At 39.6% G+C, this 26,158-nt stretch overlaps 1 protein-coding gene and 1 long non-coding RNA gene across 15 annotated transcripts in view; one reads left to right on the top strand and one right to left on the bottom strand.

Moving 5' to 3' along the window:
- Nucleotides 1–14,174, top strand: part of LOC116697881 (mitogen-activated protein kinase kinase kinase kinase 4) — a 91,687-nt gene extending 77,513 nt beyond the window's left edge. For 4 of the 14 annotated variants that reach the window (XM_032529462.1, XM_032529468.1, XM_032529469.1 and 1 more), the window contains 11 exons: nucleotides 1,069–1,178; nucleotides 2,281–2,441; nucleotides 2,646–2,743; nucleotides 3,463–3,644; nucleotides 5,927–6,044; nucleotides 6,492–6,944; nucleotides 8,214–8,328; nucleotides 9,263–9,451; nucleotides 10,088–10,230; nucleotides 12,473–12,607; nucleotides 14,074–14,174. In XM_032529462.1, coding sequence (XP_032385353.1) covers nucleotides 1,069–1,178; nucleotides 2,281–2,441; nucleotides 2,646–2,743; nucleotides 3,463–3,644; nucleotides 5,927–6,044; nucleotides 6,492–6,944; nucleotides 8,214–8,328; nucleotides 9,263–9,451; nucleotides 10,088–10,122 — 1,461 coding nt within the window. In that variant the 3' untranslated portion in view covers nucleotides 10,123–10,230; nucleotides 12,473–12,607; nucleotides 14,074–14,174. Of the gene's footprint in view, nucleotides 1–1,068; nucleotides 1,179–2,280; nucleotides 2,442–2,645; nucleotides 2,744–3,462; nucleotides 3,645–5,926; nucleotides 6,045–6,491; nucleotides 6,945–8,213; nucleotides 8,329–9,262; nucleotides 9,452–10,087; nucleotides 10,234–12,472; nucleotides 12,608–14,073 lie in introns of those variants that run through there. The other 10 variants (XM_032529470.1, XM_032529475.1, XM_032529473.1 and 7 more) reach the window with 8 other exon arrangements.
- LOC116697896 (uncharacterized) lies at nucleotides 2,300–3,437 on the bottom strand. The gene is made up of 3 exons (XR_004334072.1): nucleotides 3,150–3,437; nucleotides 2,631–2,690; nucleotides 2,300–2,417 (listed from the first exon to the last, which is right to left on the bottom strand). It is a non-coding gene; the product is annotated as an uncharacterized LOC116697896 (long non-coding RNA).
- Nucleotides 14,175–26,158: the final 11,984 nt, after the last annotated feature.

Below are 26,158 nucleotides of genomic sequence, written 5' to 3'. Positions count from 1 at the left end.
AACGTGGTAGACGCTATAGCCCAATATATGGAAGACAGGAAAGCTATGAGGTAAAACCCACGAATGTGGGTAGTCAAAATCCAAAAGACTAAGACAGATCTAAATCCAGCCCACAGAGCCAAAGTTAGTTGCCCACCAGAAAAAGAAACCCTGCATTATAAACAGAATGGCTGCCAGGCCTGAACCACAACCCTGTCAAGATGTTCTGTAACTGTAGAATTTAGTTTTTAATACAACATTAACATCTCCACAAGCATCAGGTAAACAAGGGTCACAACAAGAGTCATCCCAGTATAAAAAAATACAAGGAAAGCATGTTACCAGGGGAGGATTGACCTTTCATTAACATCAGACCATATTGTTTCCATGTTGCCCCTGACTTAAACTTCTTAACAAAGCAAAATTATGTTGGCTGCTGTGCCTGGAAGCTCGGCTCTGTTCTGCTCTGCTTTGCTCTGCTTGTTGTGTTGTGTTGTGTTGTGTTGTGTTGTGTTGTGTTGTGTTGTGTTGTTTGAATGCTCCCAAATGTTTTGCATTGGCTTTACTGAATTTACATGAGCTTCTGAAAGGGGAAAAGGTGTGACCCGTGACTACTGGTGTGATAGCTTTGGTGCTCTGGGTCGGGAAAGGCGATTTAGTTGATGGTTGACAGGTGTTTTGAGTGGAATTAAGTTCTGCATTCTCCTGGTCTGCAGATGAACTCTGCAGGCAAGCATTCAGATTTTGATAAGACAGCGTCCTTCTACATTTAGTTAAAAGCGCAGCCATATTAGACATCCACGGCTCATTAGATGCAGTGATTTAATTAATTTACATAGTTACAGGTTTCGATTGGGATAATTTCATCGCGGTGTTTTGAGTTTGAAAACTAATGTTTCTCTGTGTGAATATGGATTATTTGCTAAATAAGCTGAAAGCTTTTTGAACGGTCTTGAGCAGGATAGTGTGAACTAGGAGTGTTAGGCCGTATGTTTTGCGTGTTTTATGTATTCACTGCACTTTCAAGCACATTCTTGCACACAGAGTGTTTGTTTATGCGTGAGCTGGTCACTGTCTTTATCACAAAAGGTTCCTGTAAGGACTACATCAAGGTCCCCGGTGTTGTCGAGGCGAGACTCGCCTCATCACCATGGCAACGCCTCACACGGCAGCCATGCTGTGCACCGCCCCTCTGCCAGGTAAACTGACATACCCCTCTGATTTGTATGATTCTGATCTGTGTTTCTTTGGAAATTAGAATGGAGTTTGTATGGTGTAACATGCCTGTTGTATGTATGAATATAAAGGATATCAGTAGAATTATCAAAATAAAAAATAAAAATAAAGAACTCGGTATAACATTTATAAATAACTATCTGATGAAAATATAAATGGTTTGGCATATGCGAGATAGAAAACATATAAGAGATAGAAAACAAATCAGTATATTTTCAATATCTTATAAATTATGTACATTCATTGGTAGTTCTGATTAATATATATACTGTTCAAACAATACAGTCTGTAACATAAAACTAAAAGCATAAAATTACCAGATGAAAAAAGAAAGTTTATTGGCATATAACTCTGCTGGTTGCATCTTTAGAGGAGAATAAGTGCAGCTGCTACATGGTTATAGAGAAGGTTTTAATGGAGCTGGATCGGTCCAGGGCTCTGACACAATGAGACATTCAGGAACTAAAGAAAACTTTTAATCTGTCAAAGAAATTATTTGCAGGCAGCCTCCAGGAGAAAGCAGTATGAAAACCAGAATGCTGTTTTCAACTATGTTATTAAAACACATAAAAAAAGACTTTCTCAACAACTCTGCAAAACAAACACTTGTCTTGTTTTGGAGATAGATTTAACTTTAAATTGTGGAAGGGTTTATGTAATAGTGAAAGCGGTCTAACCTTGCGATACAGTTCTCGATTTGCGAACTACAAAACATCTCATGAAATTTGCTGTGTCATCTCTCACCCTGTGGTGATTTTAAATACTCTGTTCTTACTGTACTATTACTTATTTAGCATTTTTGTATTCCTCATCTTGGACTTTAAATATAATCTATTGTCAGTATTAAGTGGGTTTTTTATGTTAAACAAAATACTCGGTTATTCTGCTATCTGTCAATATTAATTTCTTTCCGAATAAAGAACCTACCCACGTTTTTTAAAAATTTGATTACATAGTACAGTCACTAGTGCAACAGCCCTTCTGCAACCCTACCCTTAGGAGTCGGTATCTCTACATTGGCTTCATCTCTAACTGTCTTGACTCCGGTGTTTGTTGGCCTTACAGTGCAGCAGAGCCTCGGCTGCTGTGGGAGCGAGTGGAGAAACTGGTTCCCAGACCAACCAGTAACAGTGGCAGCGGAGGCTCCAGTTCCTCCAGCAGCTCCAGTAACTCAAGCTCTCAGCCCGGTTCTCACTGCGGCTCTGGAGAAAGGTTCAGGGCCCGCTGTGAGTCCACACACATTTCAAATCCACACTAAGAAACATACGGGTGGTGGACAACATAACTCAAATGGCACCATGAAAATGTTGTGCTAAAGTAAATTCCACTTTAGTTAACGAGCTGCACAAAACACAAACATGCATACACATTTGGATTTTTTTTCATCACTTTTTAGAATAAACTGAACTTTTCACCTCCACCTCCTTCAGCCTCCTCCAAATCAGAGGGTTCAGCCCTCCAACGGCCAGAGAATGCTGGGAAAAAACCAGAGGAGAGGAAGGACTTGGTCAGGCCAAACAGACCAGCGGTGAGAGTTGACTCAAAGCCGACTAGCCAGTACTGTAGCTCGCTAGCTGGGATAGGTCTAGATCTAGAACTCTGTGTGTGTGTGTGTGTGTGTGTATAGTCATCAATACATGATGGTTTGACTTGATGATAATAAACTGGGTCATTTGGACTGCGTCATATAACCTGCACATCATCCTATAGAGTGAAGTGATAAGACTTTGTGAAATGGTTGTTTCATCTTTGGATTGAGCTCACTGGCTGAAGGGTTTTCTGCACTTATCGCTTGCTTTCTCTCCACTGGTCTTTCTGCCTAAGCGGTGGCCATCTTAACTCATGCCTCCTCTAACCTAAGTATACTGTTATGCTTTTTCATCTTTGCAGCTGTAATAATTGTCTCATTATTCAAATTAATTCACTAACCTTACCTACAGTAGCTTGAAGAGCATCAGCTCTATGATGTTTTGTTCCTCGCTTCATTTCTTGGCTTTGCTGCTCTCACGTTGGCTTCTCATTGGCTGGCGTACCTCTATAACCACTCTTCCTCTCCTGCAGCTTCCTGTTTCCGGCTTTATTTTTTTTTTCAAAGGAAGATTAACAGAAATCTTATGACTTCCTAGCTAACACCTCACATATGAAATGCCCAGACGAATGGAAAAAAATTCCAACAGAGGGAGAAAAATAGAAAACCATGAGATACAATGACATTTGATGCAGTTTTTTACCTTTGACCTCCTTTAGGACCTGACGGCTCTGGCCAAGGAGCTACGTGCAGTAGATGACGTTCGTCCCCCAAATAAGGTGACAGATTATTCATCCTCCAGTGGTGAAGATTCAGACACCACTGATGAAGATGACGATGAAGAGGTAGACCAGGAAGCAGGCGAAGAGTCAACCTCTGGCCCGGAGGACTCTAAAGCTGTGTATGTACAAAACTTTAACTTCCAATCTCATACTTTGTATAGACACTGTAACCTGAAGCAGTCTGTAACAAAATCCATTATATTAGGGTACTGGATAATGTCGGATTCCAGTGTGGAACAAGATAGAACTAGAAAATGCTTGTGAAGACTGAAAAGCTAAATTGCTAAAGCTAAAATGGATTGTTGGCATAATTGTGTAAGAAGTGGGAATGGTTTTAATTACCGGTATTAGGAATTTCATTGACATGTTGAACAATACCAATGATGTATTAAACAAAAGTGGAATATTTTAAGGTTTGAGGTTAAAGAAAAAAGTCATAGTATAGTTTATCAAAAAAGTCATAGTATAGTTTATCAAAAAAGTCATAGTATAGTATGTCCCAAAGGTCACAATATAGTATGTTGAGAAAAATCATGGTATAGCATGTTGGTATAGTATGTCCACAATTCTCATAGTAAACGATGTTAAAAACATGGTTTAAAAAAAGGCCATTAAAAAAGTGGTGTGATATGTCAAAAAAATATAGTTTGTCAAACAAAAGTCATAGAATATTTAAAAATGTGATAAAAAGTCATAGTTATATTATAAAATGTTGAAAAGAGTCATGGTATAATATATCAAAGAAGTCCTAGTATAGTATGTCGAAAAGTGATAAAGTAGCTGGTAGAGCGTTCCCCCCATGTACAGAGGATCAGTCCTTGCTGCGGCAGCCGCCGGTTCAATTCCAACCTACGGGCCTTTGCTGCATGTCATTCCCCGTCTCTATCCTCTTTCATGTCTAAGCCATCCTATCAAATAAAGGCCTAAAATGGGCCAAAAAAATCCTAAAAACAAAAATGTCATAGTGAATTATGTCGAACAAATCATTATTATTGACGTATGTCAAAAAAGTGATAAAGTCTGTGCATATGTCGAAAAAGGTCACAGTGCTATAAAACTACTATTAGTACTATAGGCAAGGCAAGGCAAGGCAGCTTTATCTGTAGAGCACATTTCAGCAACAGGGCAATTCAAAGTGCTTTACACAAAATCATTAAAACAGATAAAACACAAGTAAAAACAGTTAAAAATCATAAGCATTAAAAACCGGTAAAACACATGACTAGACAGTTAAAAAATAGACACATAAAACACAAGAATAATAAAAAAAGAATAAAAGTTACAGGGCAGCATAAGAAATTTAAAGAGATGAACAGTATATAAAGAAAGGCAGCATCAAAAAGAAAGGTCTTCAGCTTTGATTTAAAAGAACCGAGAGTACTAATAAAGTACTATTACTGGTTGCCTGTCGGCTGCTCGTTGACAACAGTATTAGCAATGTATGTTGAAAAAAGTCACAGTATAGTATGTCTAAAAAAGTGATTTAAAAAGTCATAGTTTGTATGTCGAGAAAAGTCATAATATGTTGTAAAAGTTCAGTGTAAAAAAGTGATCGTAAGAAGTCATGGGGTGGTATTTCGAAAAAAGTTGCAGGATAGTTTGTCAAAAAAAGTTAAAGTATAGCATAGTATAGTATGTTGAAATATTTTTAAATATTAATATTTTAATATTAATATAATATAATATTAATATTAATTAGCCTGGACTGGGTTTCAAACCTGCGTCAGAGTCTGCAGAGACTACTTGCTGGTTGTCTGTTGGCCACCGTGCTAACCACTGAGCCAGGGTGTCACCAAAGAATTTTGTTGAAAACAGTGATAGCACAGTATGTCAAAAAAGCCATTAAAATATCCAAGTGTAATATGTCAACAAGAAGTCACAGAATTCCGAAAAACGTCATGAAAAGGACCAGCCTGGACTGGGCCATCACACCTGGGTCGAAAATGTATGTGAATGCAGCTGAATTTAATTTAATTTTTAATTTTAATCTGTTTATTGATCCCCAATGGGGAAATTACAATTTACACTCTTAGTAATCCCACACAGTCCTGAACTACACACACACACACACACACACACACACACACACACACACACACACACACACACACACACACGCTCAGGATCTATACATGCACTAATGGAGAGATGTCAGAGTGAGCGGGCTGCCAGCTGAACCAGCGCCCTGAGCGGTTGGGGGGGGGGGTACGGTGCCTTGCTCAAGGGCACCTGGCAGTGCCCAGGAGGTGAAGTGGCATCTCTCCAGCCACCAATCCACACTCCCTACTTTTTGGTCCATACGGGGACTTGAACCAGAATCAGCATTCCCACAATTATTTTCCAAATTGCAGCCAGCCGAAACAGACTGTTTGTGTTAAATAGCTCTTCTTTTCTCCTGCAGTTCTTCTAGGCTCAGTAATGGTGAAACAGAGTCGGTGAAAACCATGATCGTTCACGATGAAGGCGAGAGCGACGCAGGCTCCACGCCTTGCAAAGACAGCACGCTGATCGTCAGACAGGTACTGGCTGAAATGAAGAAAACAACAACAACAACAAGACAAACACACCAATCATCTACCACAAACTTTAAGTTGTTCTGTTGTGTTAATTTTTCATTTATACCCCAAGTGTTTTTCCATTTTGTTTGTATGTTGTGTTGATCATATTCTGTTTTTGTATACTTTTTGGCCAGTAGTGAGTACCTCAGTGCTACAAAGGGTAGAAGCGTAGATTGGGTATAAAACCTCAAAGAGTTGAATTGTGCCTACATAAAGACCAGTAGCTGATTCAATATTCGGGATTTATTACATTGATATACATTAATTCAGGTTTTGTTACATTTTCAGTCCATTTAGACTTTGAAAAGTTATAGCATCACTTACATTTAGTACCAGTAAACACCACAAAATTACCATATTACATTCAAAATGATTGGCTACTAACGAGAGTTTTATTTCCGCCTGTAGAATAGCCACTGTAGCTTGCCCTTTGATCTAGCTAACACCTTCCCTTCCCCTGAACTGATCAGGACCACATCTAGACCCACAGTCCTCTACCCCTCTTTCTACTTCCAGAGTGCAGGTGACAACAGAAAGCGTCCGAGCCCCGGCCCGGGCCAAGCTCAAACCCCCGGGCTGCTCGCAGGCTTTGCCCCAAGTCCTGGCTCGGTGTCGGGCCTGGGCCTTGGCAACCACACCCCCAGCCCCCATCATCATCATCACAACCACCATCACCCACCACAGCACTCAGACAGGAATGGCTTTGCTGGACGCATCCACCACCTCCCAGACCTGATCCAGCAGAGCCATCATTCCTCCCCCTCCTCCTCTGCATCCAACTCCCCTTCCTCTTCCAGCCTTGCCAGCCCCTCCACCATGTCCCCTCAGAGTCCCCTGGACAAGCTCAGCATCCTAATAGAGGTATGTCCCCCAGCCCCAACATGGACACCGTTTCTTCTGTAATCTTGAATAGGAGGAGCAAAGAGAGGTTGAAATCATCATGGCCTGCCATAATTAGGAACCCAGTAGAGCAGGGGTCTTCAACGTTTTTTGAAACCAAAAGACCCCTACACTGAAAGAGAGACAGATCAGGGACCTCCTACTTCTAATATTGTATAAAATTAAGTTGCATATTAAACTGGGTGAAAGGTGGCCGAAAGCCTTTATACATTCCTTGGTGCGTAGAGTACTAAGCTATTACAAATATATTGGTCGCATGATTTTATAAATCATTTTTTTAATATTACACATACATGTGGCCCCAGTGAATTCTTAGGATTTACTGTTTCTCTGGATGGCTACTGTAGTGACTACCTTACCTATTTATTTTGACGATCTCTGCAGTATAAACTAGTTCAGCTAATAAGGCGGCACATACAGCCTCATGTAGGCCGCCATCTGCTGGTCGCCATTGGCTCTGGTGATCCTTCTCCAGCCCTTTATGGCCCCTTCACCATTTCTTGTTTTGCTTTTTTTTCTCTCTACTGACAATCGTTCTGCAGAGAAATGGTGGTGTTGCTGAATGCCTGCATTTTGAGTATTGATTTTTGAGCAGATTGTTTTTTTGGCCCTGTGACCATCCTGTTGAGTTTATTATAAGTATTTGTACGTACTTCGTTTTAAGAAAAGATCAAACTTACTTCCAGCTGTTGTCCCTTTGTTTCTCTCACAGTTTTGTATTCATGATCACAGACGTGTTAGCTCTGGTTTAGAGCTTTTTTGTTATAGTGTCCGCCCAAACATTTTATTCCTTGATGTTGCCTATTTTCAGCAAACGAGTCATATTCTCACATTCCCCAGACAATAGATCATAGCGAACAGGGCAGTTAGGAGCACAACGGCAAGTATGTTCCCATGGAAATACTTTTTTTAACTGCATTTTTGTTTCCCCTTTTGTTCTTTTTGCAACCAGCACTCCATATGTTTTACCCTCCCGCACTGTTTTTGCCTTTTTCCACAGTATTTAAAATGTTACCCTCTGAATTGAATGCCCATTGTATTTGCATGAAATACATCAGAAGTACCTCAGTTTGCCTGCTTGTTTGACAACGTTGTCTTGTGAATTGTTTACATTCTTTTTTATTTCTAGGCATACGGTGCTGTAGATACATTTTTGATCTATAAACAATAGCACATTCAGAGTTGTGATATTCTGGCTAAATCACTAAATCTCATTTTATCTCACTGTAGAGCCAGTCTAGTAACAACATGCAGAAACACAAGTCTTCCTCCTCCTTCACTCCGTTCATCGACCCACGCCTCCTTCAAGTCTCTCCATCCACCGGCAGCGCCCTTAACAACGTCGGTAAGTCCCGTCCCCCTGTGACTGCTGGGAAAATGTGATGTTAACAGGTTCACAACCACAAGCGTTTTAAGGTACTTATTTATAACTTTTATCCCAGGCCTCCATAGGACTTTCCATTCAAAGTTCCAGCAATGGAGGAACCAAAAATTCAGGGGCTACGAATTTTAGAATCTGCGAAAGGTCCTTTTTAGTATGTTGAGCGGTTTTCCATTTGCACCTCAGGCTTGGGAACATTAAGTTTTGGAAAATCTGAAGTTAATAAAAGTAGAACAGTTAGGGTGGGCAACAGCAACAGCATTTACCTACTTTATTAACTTTATTTATTGTTGCTTTATTTCAGTTCCCACACAGTATTCAGTTTCTCATCAACCTTGCATCTGACCAATCAGTATTACATTTTATTTTATTAATAATGTCAAATCATAACAGACATTATCTTAGGGCACTTTACATAAAGTACAGTAGTGTTGATTGTTGCAAACTGCCCCAGTAAATTGTTCAAAGGCTGTGACAGCTCCAAAGTTCAAAGTGTTCTTATCAAGGCAGTCCTCCCGTTCCCATCATCCCTCAGAGGATCGGCCATCATCGAGGCCAGATCATTCCAGCCTTAAGGACTTTGGGATGCTGATCCACTACCTCGGACTTGTTCCTAGCCTTTATTTAATCACTGATTTGATGAGTTTAGATTTTCCTACAGATGTTTTAAGTCCAGCTGGCAACTTAAGCGAGGCAGAGAGAAGAATGATCCACTTTCTGACACTGATACCATGATAATATGATGCAATACTAGAACTATTATTATTAATAATATGAAGCAATTATTAATAATAATATGTGGCAAACAAAGGAGATCCATCCACCTTTCTAATGTTGACCATTTGACTGACCCCCACCCTGCCCGGTAAATTCTACGTCCTACACCGTCCTACCTAAGCCCTTCCCTTTGACCTCTTAGGCTACGGGAATGACGCCCGGCTAGCAGAGGCGCTGAGGGCCGACCCATCTCGGAAAGGCTCCGTGGTCAACGTTAACCCGGTCAACACCCGCCCGCAGAGCGACACGCCAGAGATCCGCAAATACAAGAAGAGGTTCAACTCTGAGATCCTGTGTGCTGCACTATGGGGTAAGATACAGATTGCAACAATAAGTTAGTTTTAATTTTTCATAATTATCTAAGGCTGCATATTTTTTACAGGTTTAACATGTTATATTATCTTTTTTGCTTCATAACATGCCAATAGGTAAGTCATTTGTAAAAAAAACATTATATTCAGGGGAGCCTGGGTAGTGAACCTGGTAGAGCGTGCACCCAACGTACAGAGACCCAGTCCTCGCCGCAGCGGCTGCAGGTTAAATTCTGACCTGTGGTCCTTTGCTGCATGTCATTCTTTCTCTCTCTTCCCTTTCATATCTAAGATGTTCTATCAAATAAAGGCCCAAAATGACAACAACTAAAAATTCAATGTCCATCAGAAAAGCTTGACCATGCAATGTTGTATCTAAAAATAAGTTGTATCTAAAAATAAGTCTTTACCACCTGGGGGCAGCAAAGTCCTGATAAAGCTACAAAGTGTGTGTGTGTGTGTGTGTGTGGTGTTGTGTGTGTGTGTGTGTGTGTGTGTGTGTGTGTGTGGTGTGTGGGGTGTGTGGGGTGTGGTGGGTGTGTGTGTGTGGTGTGTGTGTGTGTGTGGGTGTGTGTGTGGGGGTGTGGGTGTGTGTGTGTGTGTGTGTGTGTGGTTGTGTGTGTGTGTGTGTGTAGGAGTAAACTGTTGGTGGGCACAGAGAGTGGTCTGATGCTGTTGGATCGCAGCGGCCAGGGGAAAGTCTACCCTCTGATCAACCGAAGGCGCTTCCAGCAGATGGACGTCCTGGAGGGACTCAATGTCCTGGTCACTATATCAGGTACAGGTATACACACACACACACAGAGACACACACACACACACGAGCATGCACACACATTTTAAGGATAGGTTTATTACACTTCATGCAGACAAATTAATCCCACTGGAATGAAGAATTAATCAATGAGATTGACACACACACACACAGATGCTTGTGCATATAAATAAGTGCACATACATAAACATAAATTTAAATATAGTTTGAGTTAATTATGAAAATGAAAAACAGTTTCAATTCTGTTTATCCTGCTTTGTTAGCTCATAAAGGACTGTCACGCTAAACTGTGTGGGTTTTGTCTGGTCTACTTCTCCTTCAGGCATTTGCACACAAGACCACACACCTGCAAATACACACTAAAACCTGGTTCATCTGACAAATTCTCAGACAAATTACGCGTGTCTGCATCTGTTGTTGCATAAATATTTGTACACACACACACACAGACAGTTGAGTTTCAAGATTTCTCAGATTGAAAGTGCATCCATATTTCTCCTCTTTCTCAATTTCACACACTAAGGCTGTGTAGTCAGTGTGTCACAACAGATATATTTTGAGCTAAACGGATGTTGAGTAAATCTCGGCTGGTTGAGTGTGTACAATATGTAACTCTGACACACACTTGAGCGTTGCATGATGGAAGTAAAGGCCACAGAGCGACATGCGTCGATTTCCTTTCATGAAACGTGGTTGTGGTGCTGTAAACAATACGTGTAACGGAAAGTTGCATCACACCTGTGTTTGAGGTGAAAATGTGTAATGTATTTTGTGATCAGATTACAAGGAGACAACGAAAATCTTAAACAATAAAATTAAAGCATCAGTGTTATCAATTTCCTCAAAATGCACAATTTCTTATGACACTGGAATTGTTTCTTTTAACTTGACGGATTGTCAGAAGACACTACCTACAGTGGCGATAGTTTGGTGTCTTTTCCTGGTGACTTTTGGGTTTAGTAACACATACTGTAGATGTTTAACGGATGGCTTAATATTACACTTCCAAATCAAATTCAGTGCTTGAATTGGACCTGTTGTCATTAGTATAAAACACTAGCATGTCTGTCTTTTATCCCATAATGTTTCAATTGTGAAGGTAATGGATAACTGGATTTTCATCAGATTTCATTATTATAGAAAAACTACTTGGCACTTTTTCCCCCACTTGGGGATGTACAGTGGTAATACCAGTATATGTTACATTAAAGCCAAGTGGCTCTGTTTTTATTTCCAATTCCAGCTCAAACCTAATTCAATGTCAATCTCCACTAACTTAAAGGGTATGTACATAATGTTCAACTTAAAAGAAATTGTTTAGAAACTAAAGTGTTTTCAGTTTTCAACTGTGTGTTTCATAATGACACTGGCATGATATGGATGGACTGGTGTAGGCAAGGAGCTTAGATAATTCTTTATTGACTGTACTACTGACTGAAAAGCATTACTTAATGTAAATCTACCAAAGTATCAACAAACTAGTAATTAGACCATTCTAATATCATCCTACCACTCAACAAAGCAAATCTCTTTTCTTTCTTATTATTTGGAATTATACACATAGTAAAAAGAAGGACAGCTGGCCATTTATTTCTGTCTATATGTATGGTATGTGTACACATACACACACATACACACACACACACACACACACACACACACACACACACACCACACACACCCACACACCCACACAGTCTTCCTTTGCATGTTGTTCTGTCCCATATTGACCCACACAGCCACAAACTTCCTGAAATGTTGCAAAACACTGCAGACGTGCAGCACGGAGGAGAAAAATCCCATCAGTGTCTTTGAATATATTAAATGTATTATATCTAGACTGATCTTAGCAACAGTATGACAGATGAGAATGCTGTCACTCAGACGTATGTTACATCAAAAATTGAGATTCATTGCAGACTACAGTTGAATAAAATCTCAACCAGCACACAGCAGCCAATAAGAACATCCTAAGGGGCTTTTAGGATTACTTTGAAAGGCAGTAATGAAAAGTCTAGAGAGGCCAAAACTCCTGCTACACTTCGTATAAAGAACAACTTTATTGAGAGATCAGCTTGCAGCCTTTGTCAGGGCATGCATAGACTGACCATATGTTAATAGCAAATACCAGATTTGAGAGAAAAAACAACAGCGTATACATTTTTTGTGCCTCTTTACTCATTCTTAAGAAGTTTGTTGATAAAATAGATATTAACACGATTTCACCTCTCTCAATCTACGACAGGTAAGAAGAACAAGCTCCGTGTGTACTACCTGTCCTGGCTGAGGAACAAGATCCTGCACAATGACCCTGAGGTGGAGAAGAAACAGGGTTGGACCACCGTAGGAGACCTGGAGGGCTGTGTCCACTACAACGTTGGTGGGTCGCACACACAGCCTGATAATAAACAGCAGTATTAGGAATTTTGCCACATTAATGAGCACATATAATGTAAATGGAGAATTGGATGAAGGCCTGAAATGGTTATGTTCTAAGATGCTTACCATTATTGGCAACCTCCTGGTTTGGTTTAGTCATGTCCCCTTCTCTTTATTTCCATTTGTTCTGTCTGTCTCTGCTGTTAATTATCAAATGAAGGCAATCATTTTAAGCTTCAAGCCTTACGAGGGTTCAGTTTATGTTTGTTTAACCGTTTTAAACTATTTTTTATTATTTTTATTTTACTATTTAAACCATGTCGTCTTTATAGCTTTAAAACAATGGTATCTGCTCAGCTAACTGTCCCTACTTTGTTATGAGTGCATGATTCCCATCAGAGTTAAACCCAGTTACATCTGGACTCTTAAGTTTACAAACTCAGTGTAGATACAAGAGTGAGTGCAGGTGTACTACACATGCATGCCACAGATAATGGATGGAAGTAAAGTCTAGAAAGGAAAGCCCTTGATTAAGTAATAGTGCAGCAGGAATGACCGAGGGGATGTCTCTAAAGTTCAGAATGTCCTCGCTACTGGCAGTGCCAGCACTTCCTGTTGGAAACCCCTCAACATTGATCAGAGCTGCCAATCGGGAAATCCATTTCCAGTTGTCTTCATGGCAGACTTTGACAAACACTTGTGGAAATTGCAGGACTTTCCAAAGAAAAAAAATGTGGTTGAGTTTTACTGCACGTTAGAAATACTAAACTTCAATTGAATGATTCTCAAAACTCCTCTTGTACAGATGTTTGGTCAAGGAGCAATGTAGGGACTTTTTGAAAACTAAGATACATGGTTAAAGTTCTAAATGGCTATAAGTTGAACCCTTTCTTTTCCCTTTAAATCCTCTCATATTTACAGTGCACAGTAAATTACTCATTGATACCCTAGAAGAAGAGAATGCCATGCACACGCTGTGTTTGAGAGAAATGTAAAATAAAAATAGATCCCGTAAAGGAATCGGTTTCATTCTAAATGCTTTTGGTAACAATCCAGTAAAAATAGGGCTAACAAATGCTGTGGAAACGTTCTGTATTTGGAGCATTTACAGTTTTTCTTCGTGACTTGCAGGGACTGACAGTTTTCATATTTTTCTGTGCACTGAATATTGCAGCAGGAAAGGAAATCACCTAATCATGCATGGGGTCACAAAATCAGTTTCAATCAATTTACTTTTGCAAAGTGAAACTGTTAACAAATAAGGACATCACATCATAAGAAGAGATGAGAAGTTGATGAAAATGATGGTGGACAAACTACCAAAGTAGCTAGGAGGGTCAACAGCGGCCAAACAAACCAACCTTTTACAATAGTGTGCAGCTGATGCTGGTTTATGACCCTGATGCCAAGTATACTCTTTTGTGTATTGTATACCCTAATGTGTTGTTTTTATTTTTGTTTCCCCAGTGAAATATGAGAGGATCAAATTCTTAGTTCTGGCTTTGAAGAACTCAGTGGAGGTCTACGCCTGGGCACCCAAGCCCTACCACAAGTTCATGGCCTTCAAGGTGAGTCAATCAACTGGCTTACCTTGTTAGCTGAGGGATGTTTGTTGTAAATGATGACAGACACAGTTTTACATCTCAAAAGTTGTTTCAGTGAATTTAAACTTTATTGTGTCTGCAATGTCTTCACACTTGAATTGTGTATTTTCTTTGTGCTGTATTATTATCCAGAATGCATGTTGATGCCAAGGTTTGAAACAGATCAACAATTAAATTCACAGTTGCATCATTCATGTGTTGATTAAACTACAGAATAACAGAAAACTGTTTGTACAGCTTGCTGTCAACATTAACAACCTCGGCCCTGGCAAATATTTACTAATCTTCACTGAACTGCTGTCTATTATCTGCATTAACTTTGATTGTGTAATCATTGCGGGTGATTTTAACATTCATGTTGACAGCCCCCAGGACAGGGGGACCAAAGAGCTGTGTTGTGGTTTTTGAGAACTATGGACTGACTCAGCATGTGACGGAGCCCACCCACAATAAGGGCACACTCTGGACTTGATTGTCTCCAAAGGTCTGAACATTTCCAAGGTTGTGGTGACTGACGTTGCTCTCTCAGGTCATTCCTGTGTTTTCTTTAACGGCACTATCTCTGTGCCCAAAAGTGTCCAAACAAGATAATCAGAAACGGTATATCACTGAAACACCCAGTGACACATTTATACAGCTTTTTCTCCTCCACACCAGCCCTCTCTGGGCTATCAGTCAGTGAGCTTGTAGATAATTTTCAACTGTAAATTACAAATGTTATTGATGCCATTCCCCACTAAGGTCAAAGTTGTATCTGGTAAGAAAGATCTCCATGGAGAAATGTCCTACTGGTGAGAACAGAAAAAGAGAGTGTAGGAAAGCTGAACGAAGGTGGCGAAAAACAAATCTCCTGGTCCATTATAACTCCTATAAAGAGAGACTTCGCATTTAATTTGGAACTGAGGAATGCAAGAAGGTCCTTTTCTCTGATATTATCTCTAAAACAATAATAATTCCCGTGCTTTGTTTGCTACTGGTTGATAGGTTAACAAACCCTCCAGTACCAGTACATCTGAACTTTTATCTCCCAAAGGCCTGCAATGACTTTGCCTCCTTCTTCAAAGACAAAATTCAAAAGATTAGACAAACAGTCAGTGCCTCCATATCAAGTCCAGGATATGTGTTGTCACAGTGTTCAAGCAAAAATAGTTCCAATATGACAGAATTTCACACGATCAACCATACAAACTGGAGGACATTATTCAACATCTGAAAACATCGACCTGTTGCCTTGATGTTCTAACACGGGACTTTTCAAAATGTTTCCAATTGTTTGACTTCTGATCTTCTACAGATTGTGAACACATCTCTTCTTTCAGTATCTTTCCACAGGCCCTGAAAACTGCAGTAATCAAGCCACTCTTAAAAAAGAACAACCTAGACCAAGTCACTAATGAGCAACTATAGGCCAATATCAAACCTTCCGTTTTTTAAGTAAAATCATTGAAAAGTAGTCTTTCAACAACTCAACCATTTCTTGTCACTAAGCAACAGTTTTGATACCTTTCAGTCGGGTTTCCGACCACCACAGCACTGAAACGGCTCTGTCAAGTCTTTAATGACATCCACCTTAACACAGATAATGGCAAAATTTCAATCTTAGTATTACTTGATCTCAGTGCTGCATTTGACAACGGTCACCACGACATACTACTAGACCGATTGGAAAACTGCGTTGGCCTTTCTGGCTCAGTACTAAACTGGTTTGAATCCTACCTAAAGAATAGGGATTACTTTGTGTCTATAGGTAATTATGCATCTGACGTACAAATATGACGTGCGGAGTTCCGCAAGGCTCCATTCTGGGGCCTCTTCTGTTAACATCTACATGCTTCCACTGGCTCAGATTATGGGAGAAAACAAAATAAGTTACCATAGTTATCGGACGACACACAAATTTACATAACCTTATCGCCAGGGGACTATAGTCCAATACAAAAACTGACTAAGTGGCATCGAACAATTAACGGCTGGATGTGCCAAACTTTCTGAAATTAAATGAAGGAAAAACTGAGGTGGTTGTTTTGGAGCAGAGAGGAACGATTAAAAGTCTGCGCTCAGCTTCAAACAACAATGTTAAAAACAACAGACAAAGCCAGAAATCTTGGTGTAGTCATGGACTCAGACCTGAACTTTAACAGCCACATTAAGACAATTACAAAGTCAGCCTACTATCACCTTAAGAATATATCAAGGGTTAAAGGACTTATGTGTCAACAGGATTTGGAAAAACATTGTCCATGACCTTTATCTTCAGTAACTTGACTACTGTAACGGGGTCTTTACAGGTCTCCCTAAAAAATCAATCAGACAGCTGCAGCTGATTCAGACGCTGCTGCTCGAGTCCTCACTAAGACCAAGAGACTGATCACATCACTCCAGTTCTGAAGTCTTTACACCTGGTTTCCTGTGTCTCAAAAAATTGTTTTAAAAGTACTCTTGCTAGTTTATAAATCACTTAAGGGTTTAGGCCAAAATATATTGTGATCTGCTCCCAACATGCCCCCCAAACCTCTCGGGGTTTGGACGGGTCGCTTTTTTCCCCCAGATCAACTAAACGGGTGAAGCAGTTTTCATTTTTTGCCCCTCATTTTGGGAATAAACCCCCAAAACCTGTAACCCGCGTACTTTCCATTTTTTTAAATAAAGGTAAGACCTTTCATTTGATGCGGCCTTTTCTTTAAATGACTAAACTTTTTTTAAAATTTTTTAGCTGCACTGTAAATTTTATTCTTTTGTTTTATGTTTCCTTTTTTTTTTTTAACTGTTTTCATTGTTTTACGTTTTTTTAAGCTTTTGGTTTTTTTAAATGTTTTTTTTTTGTTTTTATTGTTTAAAAGTTTTGTTAAAGACTTGAATTTTCCCTTTTTTGCTGAAAATGTGCTATACAAAAAAAGGCCTTTCCTTGCCTGCCTAAACTGAGGCTCAAATTTCTGCGGCTACTAAACGAGGGGGGGAAACTTTTTTTTATTGTGTGCTTTAGTCTTTCGGTGACCTGGTGCACAAGCCCTTGCTGGTGGACTTGACTGTGGAGGAGGGTCAGAGGTTAAAGGTCATCTACGGCTCATCTTCAGGCTTCCACGCTGTGGATGTCGACTCTGGGGCTGTCTATGACATCTACCTGCCTACACACGTAAGAACACACCTGCATAATATCTCAAATGCATCTTTGCTGTTTCATTTCCTCAAATTATATTTTAGTTCTTTAATGGCAAGATTCACTGTTGCTATATTTTTCAGGGCCTTGAATTACGAACTTTTTTGAATATCAACTTGCGCAATAAACACACTGTGAAAGACACTTAGAGATAAGAGAGTATTAGTAGAAAACTACAACTCTCATTCTTTTTTAATGGTGCTTTTTTTAATTCTTTCAATAAAATTAGTTTGGAAATATATATTTTTCAAATTCAACAAGCAATTTTCAACAACCGTATTGCATACAGCATATTTTCCTCATTTCATGCAGCCCTGAATTAAAACCTTTTTTAAGTTTCCAGGCATTAATTAATATAAATTCAACATTTTGAAAAGACGTATTTTTGATTGTCTTGTGTATTGTTCTGCTGCTGTAGTTAATCATAGATGTCAAAAGTGCAGTTAAATAATTTCCTAAAATAAAGTCTCAAAGAAAGTCCTCAGCAGACACCATGTTGGTGTTATGTGTCCCTGCAGATCCAGACCAGTATCCAGTCTCACGCCATCATCATCTTGCCCAACACTGACGGCATTGAGCTGCTGGTGTGCTACGAGGACGAAGGTGTTTACGTCAACACCTACGGACGCATCACCAAGGACGTGGTGCTGCAGTGGGGGGAGATGCCAACCTCAGTGGGTGAGTCGGGGGCAAAAGTTACACTAACGCATAGCGTACAGTTTTTCTTCATACATTTGTCCATGCAGCACAGCCCTCTTCACATCTTATATGCAACGTATCAATGAGTTCCACCAAAGGAGGATTTTCCCTTCCTGAGGCTGTTACATTTGAATATTTACCAGCCTGAAGAGGCTAACTCATTTAAAATTTCCCGAAACAAAAAGACAGATTAGAAAAGGAAGAGAAAACTAATTAGTCCTGTGTTTTTCTTTTTTTCCTTTCCTTTTTTTCCTCTTCTTTTTTTAATTATGTAATAATTGTACTATGTGTTTCCTCTATGTTAACTGTGCACATTATTTATTGGTTAATATATCACTGATAGATTGAATTCTTCGTGATGATCTGTTGATCATCGATTAACCATTAGCTAACACATGCACACAGCTAATATGTTTCGCCTAATCATTTGACCTGTAGCTGCGAGCACACGCACACACACCAACACAGCACGCACGCACGCACGCACCACACGCACCACACCACACACACACACACACACACACACACACACACACACAACCACACAAGCTTTAGAGCAATCCATATATCTATTAACTCAAATACCTCTTTGTAGCCTACATTCGTTCCAACCAGATCATGGGTTGGGGAGAGAAGGCCATAGAGATTCGCTCGGTGGAGACCGGCCATCTGGACGGCGTCTTCATGCATAAGAGAGCCCAGAGACTCAAGTTCCTCTGTGAAAGAAATGACAAGGTAAGACCTCCATGTGTATCGTCCTACAACAACACATTCTGAGCTGATCTGTAAAGTGGGATTAGTTACTCATCATTACTGGCATCAATGACTTCACCTGAGATTGGGGGCAAAAACACAACACGTTATAAACCGTGCACCACACATTAAGAGATTTTTTTTTTAAGCATTTAAGGGGACACAATGGATCCAGTTCAAATATCCCCGTGACATTCAGATTGAATTAGATTATAGATTTTAAGATAATGCCGTTACTCTTTTTTGTTTAACATGAAAATGGCTATATCTGCCACAACAAAAGGGGGCGCGCCTTCAATTTTGTATTATTAAGTGGCTTATTAACCATCCAAACCGCACAGCAATTACCACTCAGAGCTTGTCGGATGTGACTATAGGTAAAACTCTTCAAGGTCCTCGAAAGAAGTAACTTCAAACTGCTCTAATAGTTCTTCTCGCTTTGACTTTGCTGGTCAATGAGAGAGAAAGTTTGTTCTTCTCTCCGTGGTTCTTTAGCTGTGCGTGTACAGGAAATGATTACTGTAGTATATGGAAATGCGTTTTCTTTCCAGAAACATTTTTAAGTATGCCCTTTCTTAGTCATTTAGTTGCCCAATCCGTCGAGTAGGTTTGTTAGGAAAGACACTTTTAGTCAATTTCAGTTCGATATAGTTTTGGGAAATCTGCTATTGGTCTTTAGTGGGCAATGTAATATAAAAACAACTGTGTTGAGAGGTCCTTCTAATTTACACGACTGCATTATTTTATTAGGTCCAGTAACAGTGAAGATCATTTTATTCATTCATTCATTCATTTATTCATTATTTTGCATAAATCAAACTCCTGGTTTTAAACTCTTTTCACAAACAAAGATGGGAACGGGAAATTACATATTTACTTAATGTCTACATTAAAGCGGCAGTGGGTAAAATGCTAGAATTTGAGGTGGCGTAACCTCTTCCTGCAGCTCTCCCTCTCCTTCACACGGCCAGTGCATGCACTAAACGGCCAATAGGAACGCTCTCTCTCTGAAATGACCTGTGATTGACCAAAGTCTTCTGCCATGCTAGATTAGACTTAGACCTAGACTTAGACTAGACTTAGACTTCTCTTTATTGATCCTTTGGGATGACTCCCGCAGGAAATTGAAAGTTCCAGCAGCAGTTTTTAGCAAGAACAAAGAAATAAAAAATAGATAAAAAGACAGTATAAAGACAACAAAATCAACAAAATACCAATAAAAATAATAACAACAATAAGAACATTTGTCAAATAAACAAAGAAAAGACCATAAATTATTATTAAAGTGTCAGTGTTGAGTCCAGTGTTAAAAAATTATTATAAAGTGACCAGGTGTGAATTTGAGTCCAGGTGTGCATGTATGTATGTGTGTATGTGTGTATGTGTGTATGTGTTGTCCTCTCTGCCCTATTTCCTCCTCCCCCCTAGTGAGGAGTTGTAGAGTCTGATGGCATGAGGGACAAAGGAGTCCTTGAGTCTGATTATCTAAACCAGAGCCAAGAGAAGGTGCAGAAGTATAGGTTGTTTTTTTTGAATTACAACATGCTGAAAGGTTATCATGGAGTTTCTGCTCAATGACATCAACAAGTACCGACTGCAGCTTTAACAATAACCGTACTTTCCATCATTTACTTACCCTCATTGAGATCTACATTGACTTTCAAGACAGACATGAGGGGGAAAAAGCATTCATAAACAACCACCATATGTGAAAAAAATGAAACCGGTTTATTATATATTTTTGTTTTTGTGATGTATGCTATATTAGTTTTACTGATTTTAGTACATTTTGGATAATGCATGATCCGTTTCGGGATTGTTAACAAAAGAGCTTGATCAAAATATCATTAGTATTGCCACAAAAAATGGCTGGTGTATTTATTCAGGTTTCCTTTATGTTCAAATTTAAACTGCACCTGAAAACGAGTGAATGGAGACTAATGGTGTTATGGTTTGTCTGTCCCTCCTCTTCAGGTGTTCTTCGCCTCCGTCCGGTCTGGAGGCTCCAGCCAGGTCTACTTTATGACTCTGGGCCGAAGCAACCTGCTCAGCTGGTAGAGGTCCACACCCTGCCCTCTTCCTACTCCTCATTGTCCTCCACCCTCGCTAACACTGGATCTCAGAACCCACCGTTGATGTCTTGTCAGCCCTCGGATAACCAAAAGAGAACAGAATCAACAATGAACCAGCCCTCTGAAGCAGGCAACAGCAATGACTTCACCTTTCTTCTGGAGCTGCAGCCCTGCTGCATCAGCGCTCCGGGGGCCGCCTGGGACGCAGCGACAACTGGTCAGGTCACGCAGTCAACGACCCCTCAAATGCCTGAAGTGATGACATTAATAATAATTAATATATGAAAAAGTAAAAAAAAAAAAAAGTTAAATGTGAATTTAGGTAAAGGGGGCAAATAACCTTTTGCGTACCTCTCCGTTTTCTTGGTGCTTATCAGAATGCGATAGATTTCTTTTCTTTTACCTCTGAAGAATTTCCATGCTTCTGGGCAGGTCAATAAGCTTAAGGTCTTCTAACTACTAGTACTGCTACCACTATTATTACTACTGCTACCACCTTCTGCAGATCTGCCTCTTGTGAGAGAGTTCACCCTCTGCCCCATGTTCCTGCTCTCGGCCCTTTCTTATGAGCGCTTCATGGGCCGGTGGAGTGGGAGTCTGCTGTATTAATGCTATAGTGTGTGTAATTGTACTTCTGTTTGGTCCAATTACTGCTGACATGTTGGATAGAGGTCGAGACTGTCAGCCAGGGGGAAATTGTAAAAACAAAACAAAAAGATTAACACCTGGAGCCAGTAGGACTGGTCATGGCTGCATGGCGGGGGAAAGGGGCCCAATATTGGAGGTTCTACTTTAAGTCTGATCGATGGGACTCGACAGGTGTGTGTGTGTGTGTGTGTGTGTGTTGTGTGTGTGTGTGTGTGTGTGTGTGTGTGTGTGTGTGTGTGTGTGTGAGTGGTGTGTGTGTGTGTGTGTGTGTGTGTGTGTGTGTCATTGAAGTATTGTGTTGTTTGGACAGGTGCTTTAAAAAAGGATTATGGAAAGACGCTGAAGCAGATGGATATCAGAATAGTATTTTTGAATTATTATTATTATTCCTTGAAGATAAATGTAACTATGTGGAGTAAAACATGTCTTTTACCTTGTTTTTTAAGATCCACCCAAAGTTTGCCTGCTTTTACTCTGAACCCACAGAAGTGCAAGGTGTGTTTGTCCAGGAAAACGTGATGTGGATGTGGTCCAAAAAATTCAAGGTGTCTATGTACAATAAAAAAAGTTCACTGAATCTTCCAGATAGTGTCAGGGGTCATGTTTTCCCCCCACTAGTTAAACATGACCACCTAAACCCATCTTGGGTAGGGAGGTCAGCCAATGTCTCGCAACTGGAGAAACTTGAACTGCTGTGAATACTCAGATATAAAATAAGAAAAAAAGATGATAATGAAGTGATATGGTAGAGAAGAAAGTTTTGTGTGTGTGTGTGTGTGTGTGCGTGTATGTGTGCGCGGTCAGAGTTCAGTGTCATCGACAAATTGGATTTTCGTGGCAGAGAGATAAATGCATGGTCAGCAGGTTTGGTTCAGCAGAGGATTTTTTTTTTCTGGAAGGCGGTTTTCTATTTTCCATTTCGTTATTTCAAAACATTTTTCATTTGTATGAATGCAATGCACTCGGTATTAAGAATGTAGAAAGACTTATTATTGTGTGGTGGTCCAAGGCATGAGATGATGTTTTTGCTTTGTATCTTGTCACAAGTGATCAATCCTAGATGTTTAATTTCAAGATATAGACGATTGAAAGCTACAGCAGTGGAGCCTCTATGTCAGGTGTAGATATTTTTAGGGGGGCGGGGGGGGGGGGGGGGGGCATTCTGCATTTGCAACCTTTCCACAGCAGTGAGAATCTGTGCATCAGAGCTGAGGAGGGTTTTCTGGCGCGTACGTCAGGCACTCTTTCCTCCATAACACGGACGTAAACCTTATCCGTACAACACCCAGACTCTGAATTTCAGTGTTACTGTGGTAAAGTGTCACAAAATGAGCAACAGGGAGTAAAATCTTTCTTCACTCGGCCCCCCAGACACACACACACTTTCTGCTACAGCTGTTAATTAAGTTGTCTGTTTATGTGAAATACTGGGCAGCAAATTGCAGCTTCAATGGATTTTCCTCCATTTCCACAGCAACTCTGAAAGATTGCACATTGTTCACTCAAAAGAAAAAGAGGCATGGGGATAGTTCAATTGTTGCTCTCGCTTCATCTCCCAACAGATCAAAAACTAGTTTACCTTGGGTGCGTTTTTCCTCTGATAACGATTACACACGTGAGCAGTGTTTTTAACATTTTAACATGCGAAAATGTCAGTCAGTCGGCAACAAAAACTTTTATCCCTCTTAACAGAAAAGCCGTTTTGACACCCCCCCCCCCCCCCAATGCTGTGTTGTCTGAGGTCTGTGTGTGCAGTAGTACCCAGTGTGTGTCTCTTATTGCATCAAGGCCTTGATGAGTGGCTGTATTGACTTAGTGAAAAAAATGTGGTTATTATTGATATTCTTTACAGGCTAAGAAAGGATGGGAGCTAAGTCTATATCCAATGAGGAAAAAGCGATTTCCGACTCACGTTGGAAAAAGTGCCAAGTGGGCAGCATTTAAAACGTGTAAACATTGTTATGAAAACCACTACTTGAAAATCCTTTAAAAAAAAATTTAAAAAAAAAAATCATTTGAAGCATTGTGTATTCCTAAGTTTTAGAGCTAGTTGGAGAGCCTAACAATAGTTTCTGTTGTTTCTGTAAGTCTATGTACACGTAAATATGCGCCCGGGTGGTTTATTATTACGCTCACCTTAGGTGGAGATAATGTTTACAGAGGCAATGTTTTGTTACACTAATGTGCATCACAATATTTATGTTTTATGCATATGCTTGGTTCTTTAATTCTTTGTTTGGATACTTTCATTCTTTTTTCATATTCCCCCTACCCCACTAAATAACCTACTCACAAAACAATAAAGAACACACGTGTTGTTCATTTCAGGTATTCACATAGCGCTGCTTCAACCTGGACACACGACAGTAACGCTCCCTGCAGGCTCGGACATGAGGCGATGTGTTGTTCCTCTGCTGTTTCTGCCATGCTACTCTAACTTATGTCCTCTCTGTGTATGACAGGAAGTCATGTCTTTTCCTGAAGTTTCTTTTCTTCGAATAAACTTTGAAAAGTAATTTTAAAAGAAGAGTTTGTCCTATCTCTGAAAGGCCAGTGCTGCAGTTTGTTCCCCAAACACATGCAAACATGTTGAAAGGAGACGTGTTGTAACACGTTGGTCAACAGAAAGACTTCACACGTCAGTTTGCATGTTTCAGGTCCATTTCAACAGATTTTCTGTTTAATAACCGCCCCTTTATAAATCCTTGAGACAATTTTTAAAGTTCTTTGTTTCCACATAAACCCACACAACAATAATTAACCACTAAACTAAAATTATAAAATATGTAACCTGTTCAGTCATTCACAATACAGTTACATTGAATTCACCGTGCATGTGTTGGAAATTAATTCCATCCTGTTCAAATGTTTGATCTTGCTATGAGTGGGTATCTAAGCCCTGCTAAAAAGAGTGTCATTTTCTGAGAATGCCTTATGTAAGGGCCATTTATTTGCATGTGGGACCCTAAAAGACACAACTGTGTGTGTTTAAAATTAAAACTTGCTGAAAAGTCACCGTAAATCCAAAACATCCAAAAAGTGTTTGGCTTGCGTTGTACAAATTTTCCACTTAGGGTAAGATCATTAGGCGTAAAGGTCTTTGGTTAGGTTTTTATTTAAATTAAAAACTATTCTGGTTGAGTCCACGCAGCCTTGAATTTGTCATAACTTTTGTGACAAAACAATGGCATTTATTCTCTGTGTAATTTACCATGAGAGCAGATTCCTGTATCATCATCTTTAAAAGTATGATGTTAAAAAGATGCCACCACTGTAGATATCAGTCTTTAATTCTTGCTGTTGCATTTTGGCTACGTCACCAAGAGGCAAGAGGAACTGCTTTTACCTGAGATGCACAAAATGTACTGCTCTCCAGTTGATAGATGGCTCCTAAACAGAAATGGGTTCAGTTGACCAAAAGTGTAATATTCTGATATGTTGAGTGGCCGGGAGTAGAGATGCCAAAATGAATCGATTACAACTATTAAATGAATCACCATTTTGGTATTTACTGATAAAAAAAAAAGTCAATGTTTGATTCCAGCTTCCTAAATATTATTACGTTAAGTAAACTGAAGATATTTGAATTGTGGACAAAACAAGACATTTGACAACATCATATTGGACACTGATTGGTCAATGCAGGGGGGGGGGGCTCCAAATTAATGTTACGTTTTTTAGTTTCTTTTGGGTTCAAATCGAAGCTGTGGCCCTTTGCTGCGTGTCATCCGCCCATCTCTCTCCCATGTCATGTCTATCCACTGGCATGACAATAAAGGGAAAAGCCCCAAAACAATAAAAATGAAAAAGTCCTAAAATTAATTCAGTATATTATTAAATATGGATCCCTACTGATGATAGGATTTGTAAAATCAGGTTAAAATGAACAAGCTATTTTAATAATTTAGTATTCTATGCAAAAGATATGTATAATGGTTTTAGGCAGCCCCACACGTTATTGTAGGCCCAGTTTAATATGCAACTTGATTTCAGTTAAGGGGTCCTTGGCTTGAAATACGTTAATGACCCTTGAACTAATCAATAAATGGACAAAATGATCAATGCATTAATAGACAACAAATATACTAGTTAGATGGAACAAAAAACAACAACAGGTCTGTCTAAACTGTTCAGTCATCTGTCCAGTGTTACCGAGTATCAGATACAGCAGGTGATGAGCCCATCTGGAGAATTCCCAAAATATGCAACATCTCTTTCTTTCTCAATGACCAGTCGGAGTTTAATGAATGGCATGTCCTGTTTCAGTCAGTTCAGCAGAACACAGCTGTTGCGTTTGAAAGGCATTTTTTTTGCTTGCTTATTCTTCATTTTGCACTAAGTAGTATCCCCCTCTAGCAAACAGACAATAATAAACAATACTTCCTGTTAATTGTGAAACTCCTAAAAAATATGAATGTCTGCTACTTTTTTTCAGGTAAACTGCAAAAAACGGGGGTCAAAGTCTGTTTTCAGGTCTTTGTGAGTAGTACTGCATGTGTAAATAAAAGCTTGAGGCTTAAGACTCCTAAAATAAGATTCAATAAGATAAGATTCATAAAATATAGAAATACAAATGTATACATTTTTTTATTTCTATTTTTTTCGTGACCAAACGTTTT

This window comes from Etheostoma spectabile, chromosome 11 (assembly GCF_008692095.1).
Source record: "Etheostoma spectabile isolate EspeVRDwgs_2016 chromosome 11, UIUC_Espe_1.0, whole genome shotgun sequence".
Lineage (NCBI taxonomy): Eukaryota > Metazoa > Chordata > Actinopteri > Perciformes > Percidae > Etheostoma > Etheostoma spectabile.
Note: the sequence above shows the minus strand (reverse complement) of the source record. Positions and strands in the feature narration are given on the sequence as shown.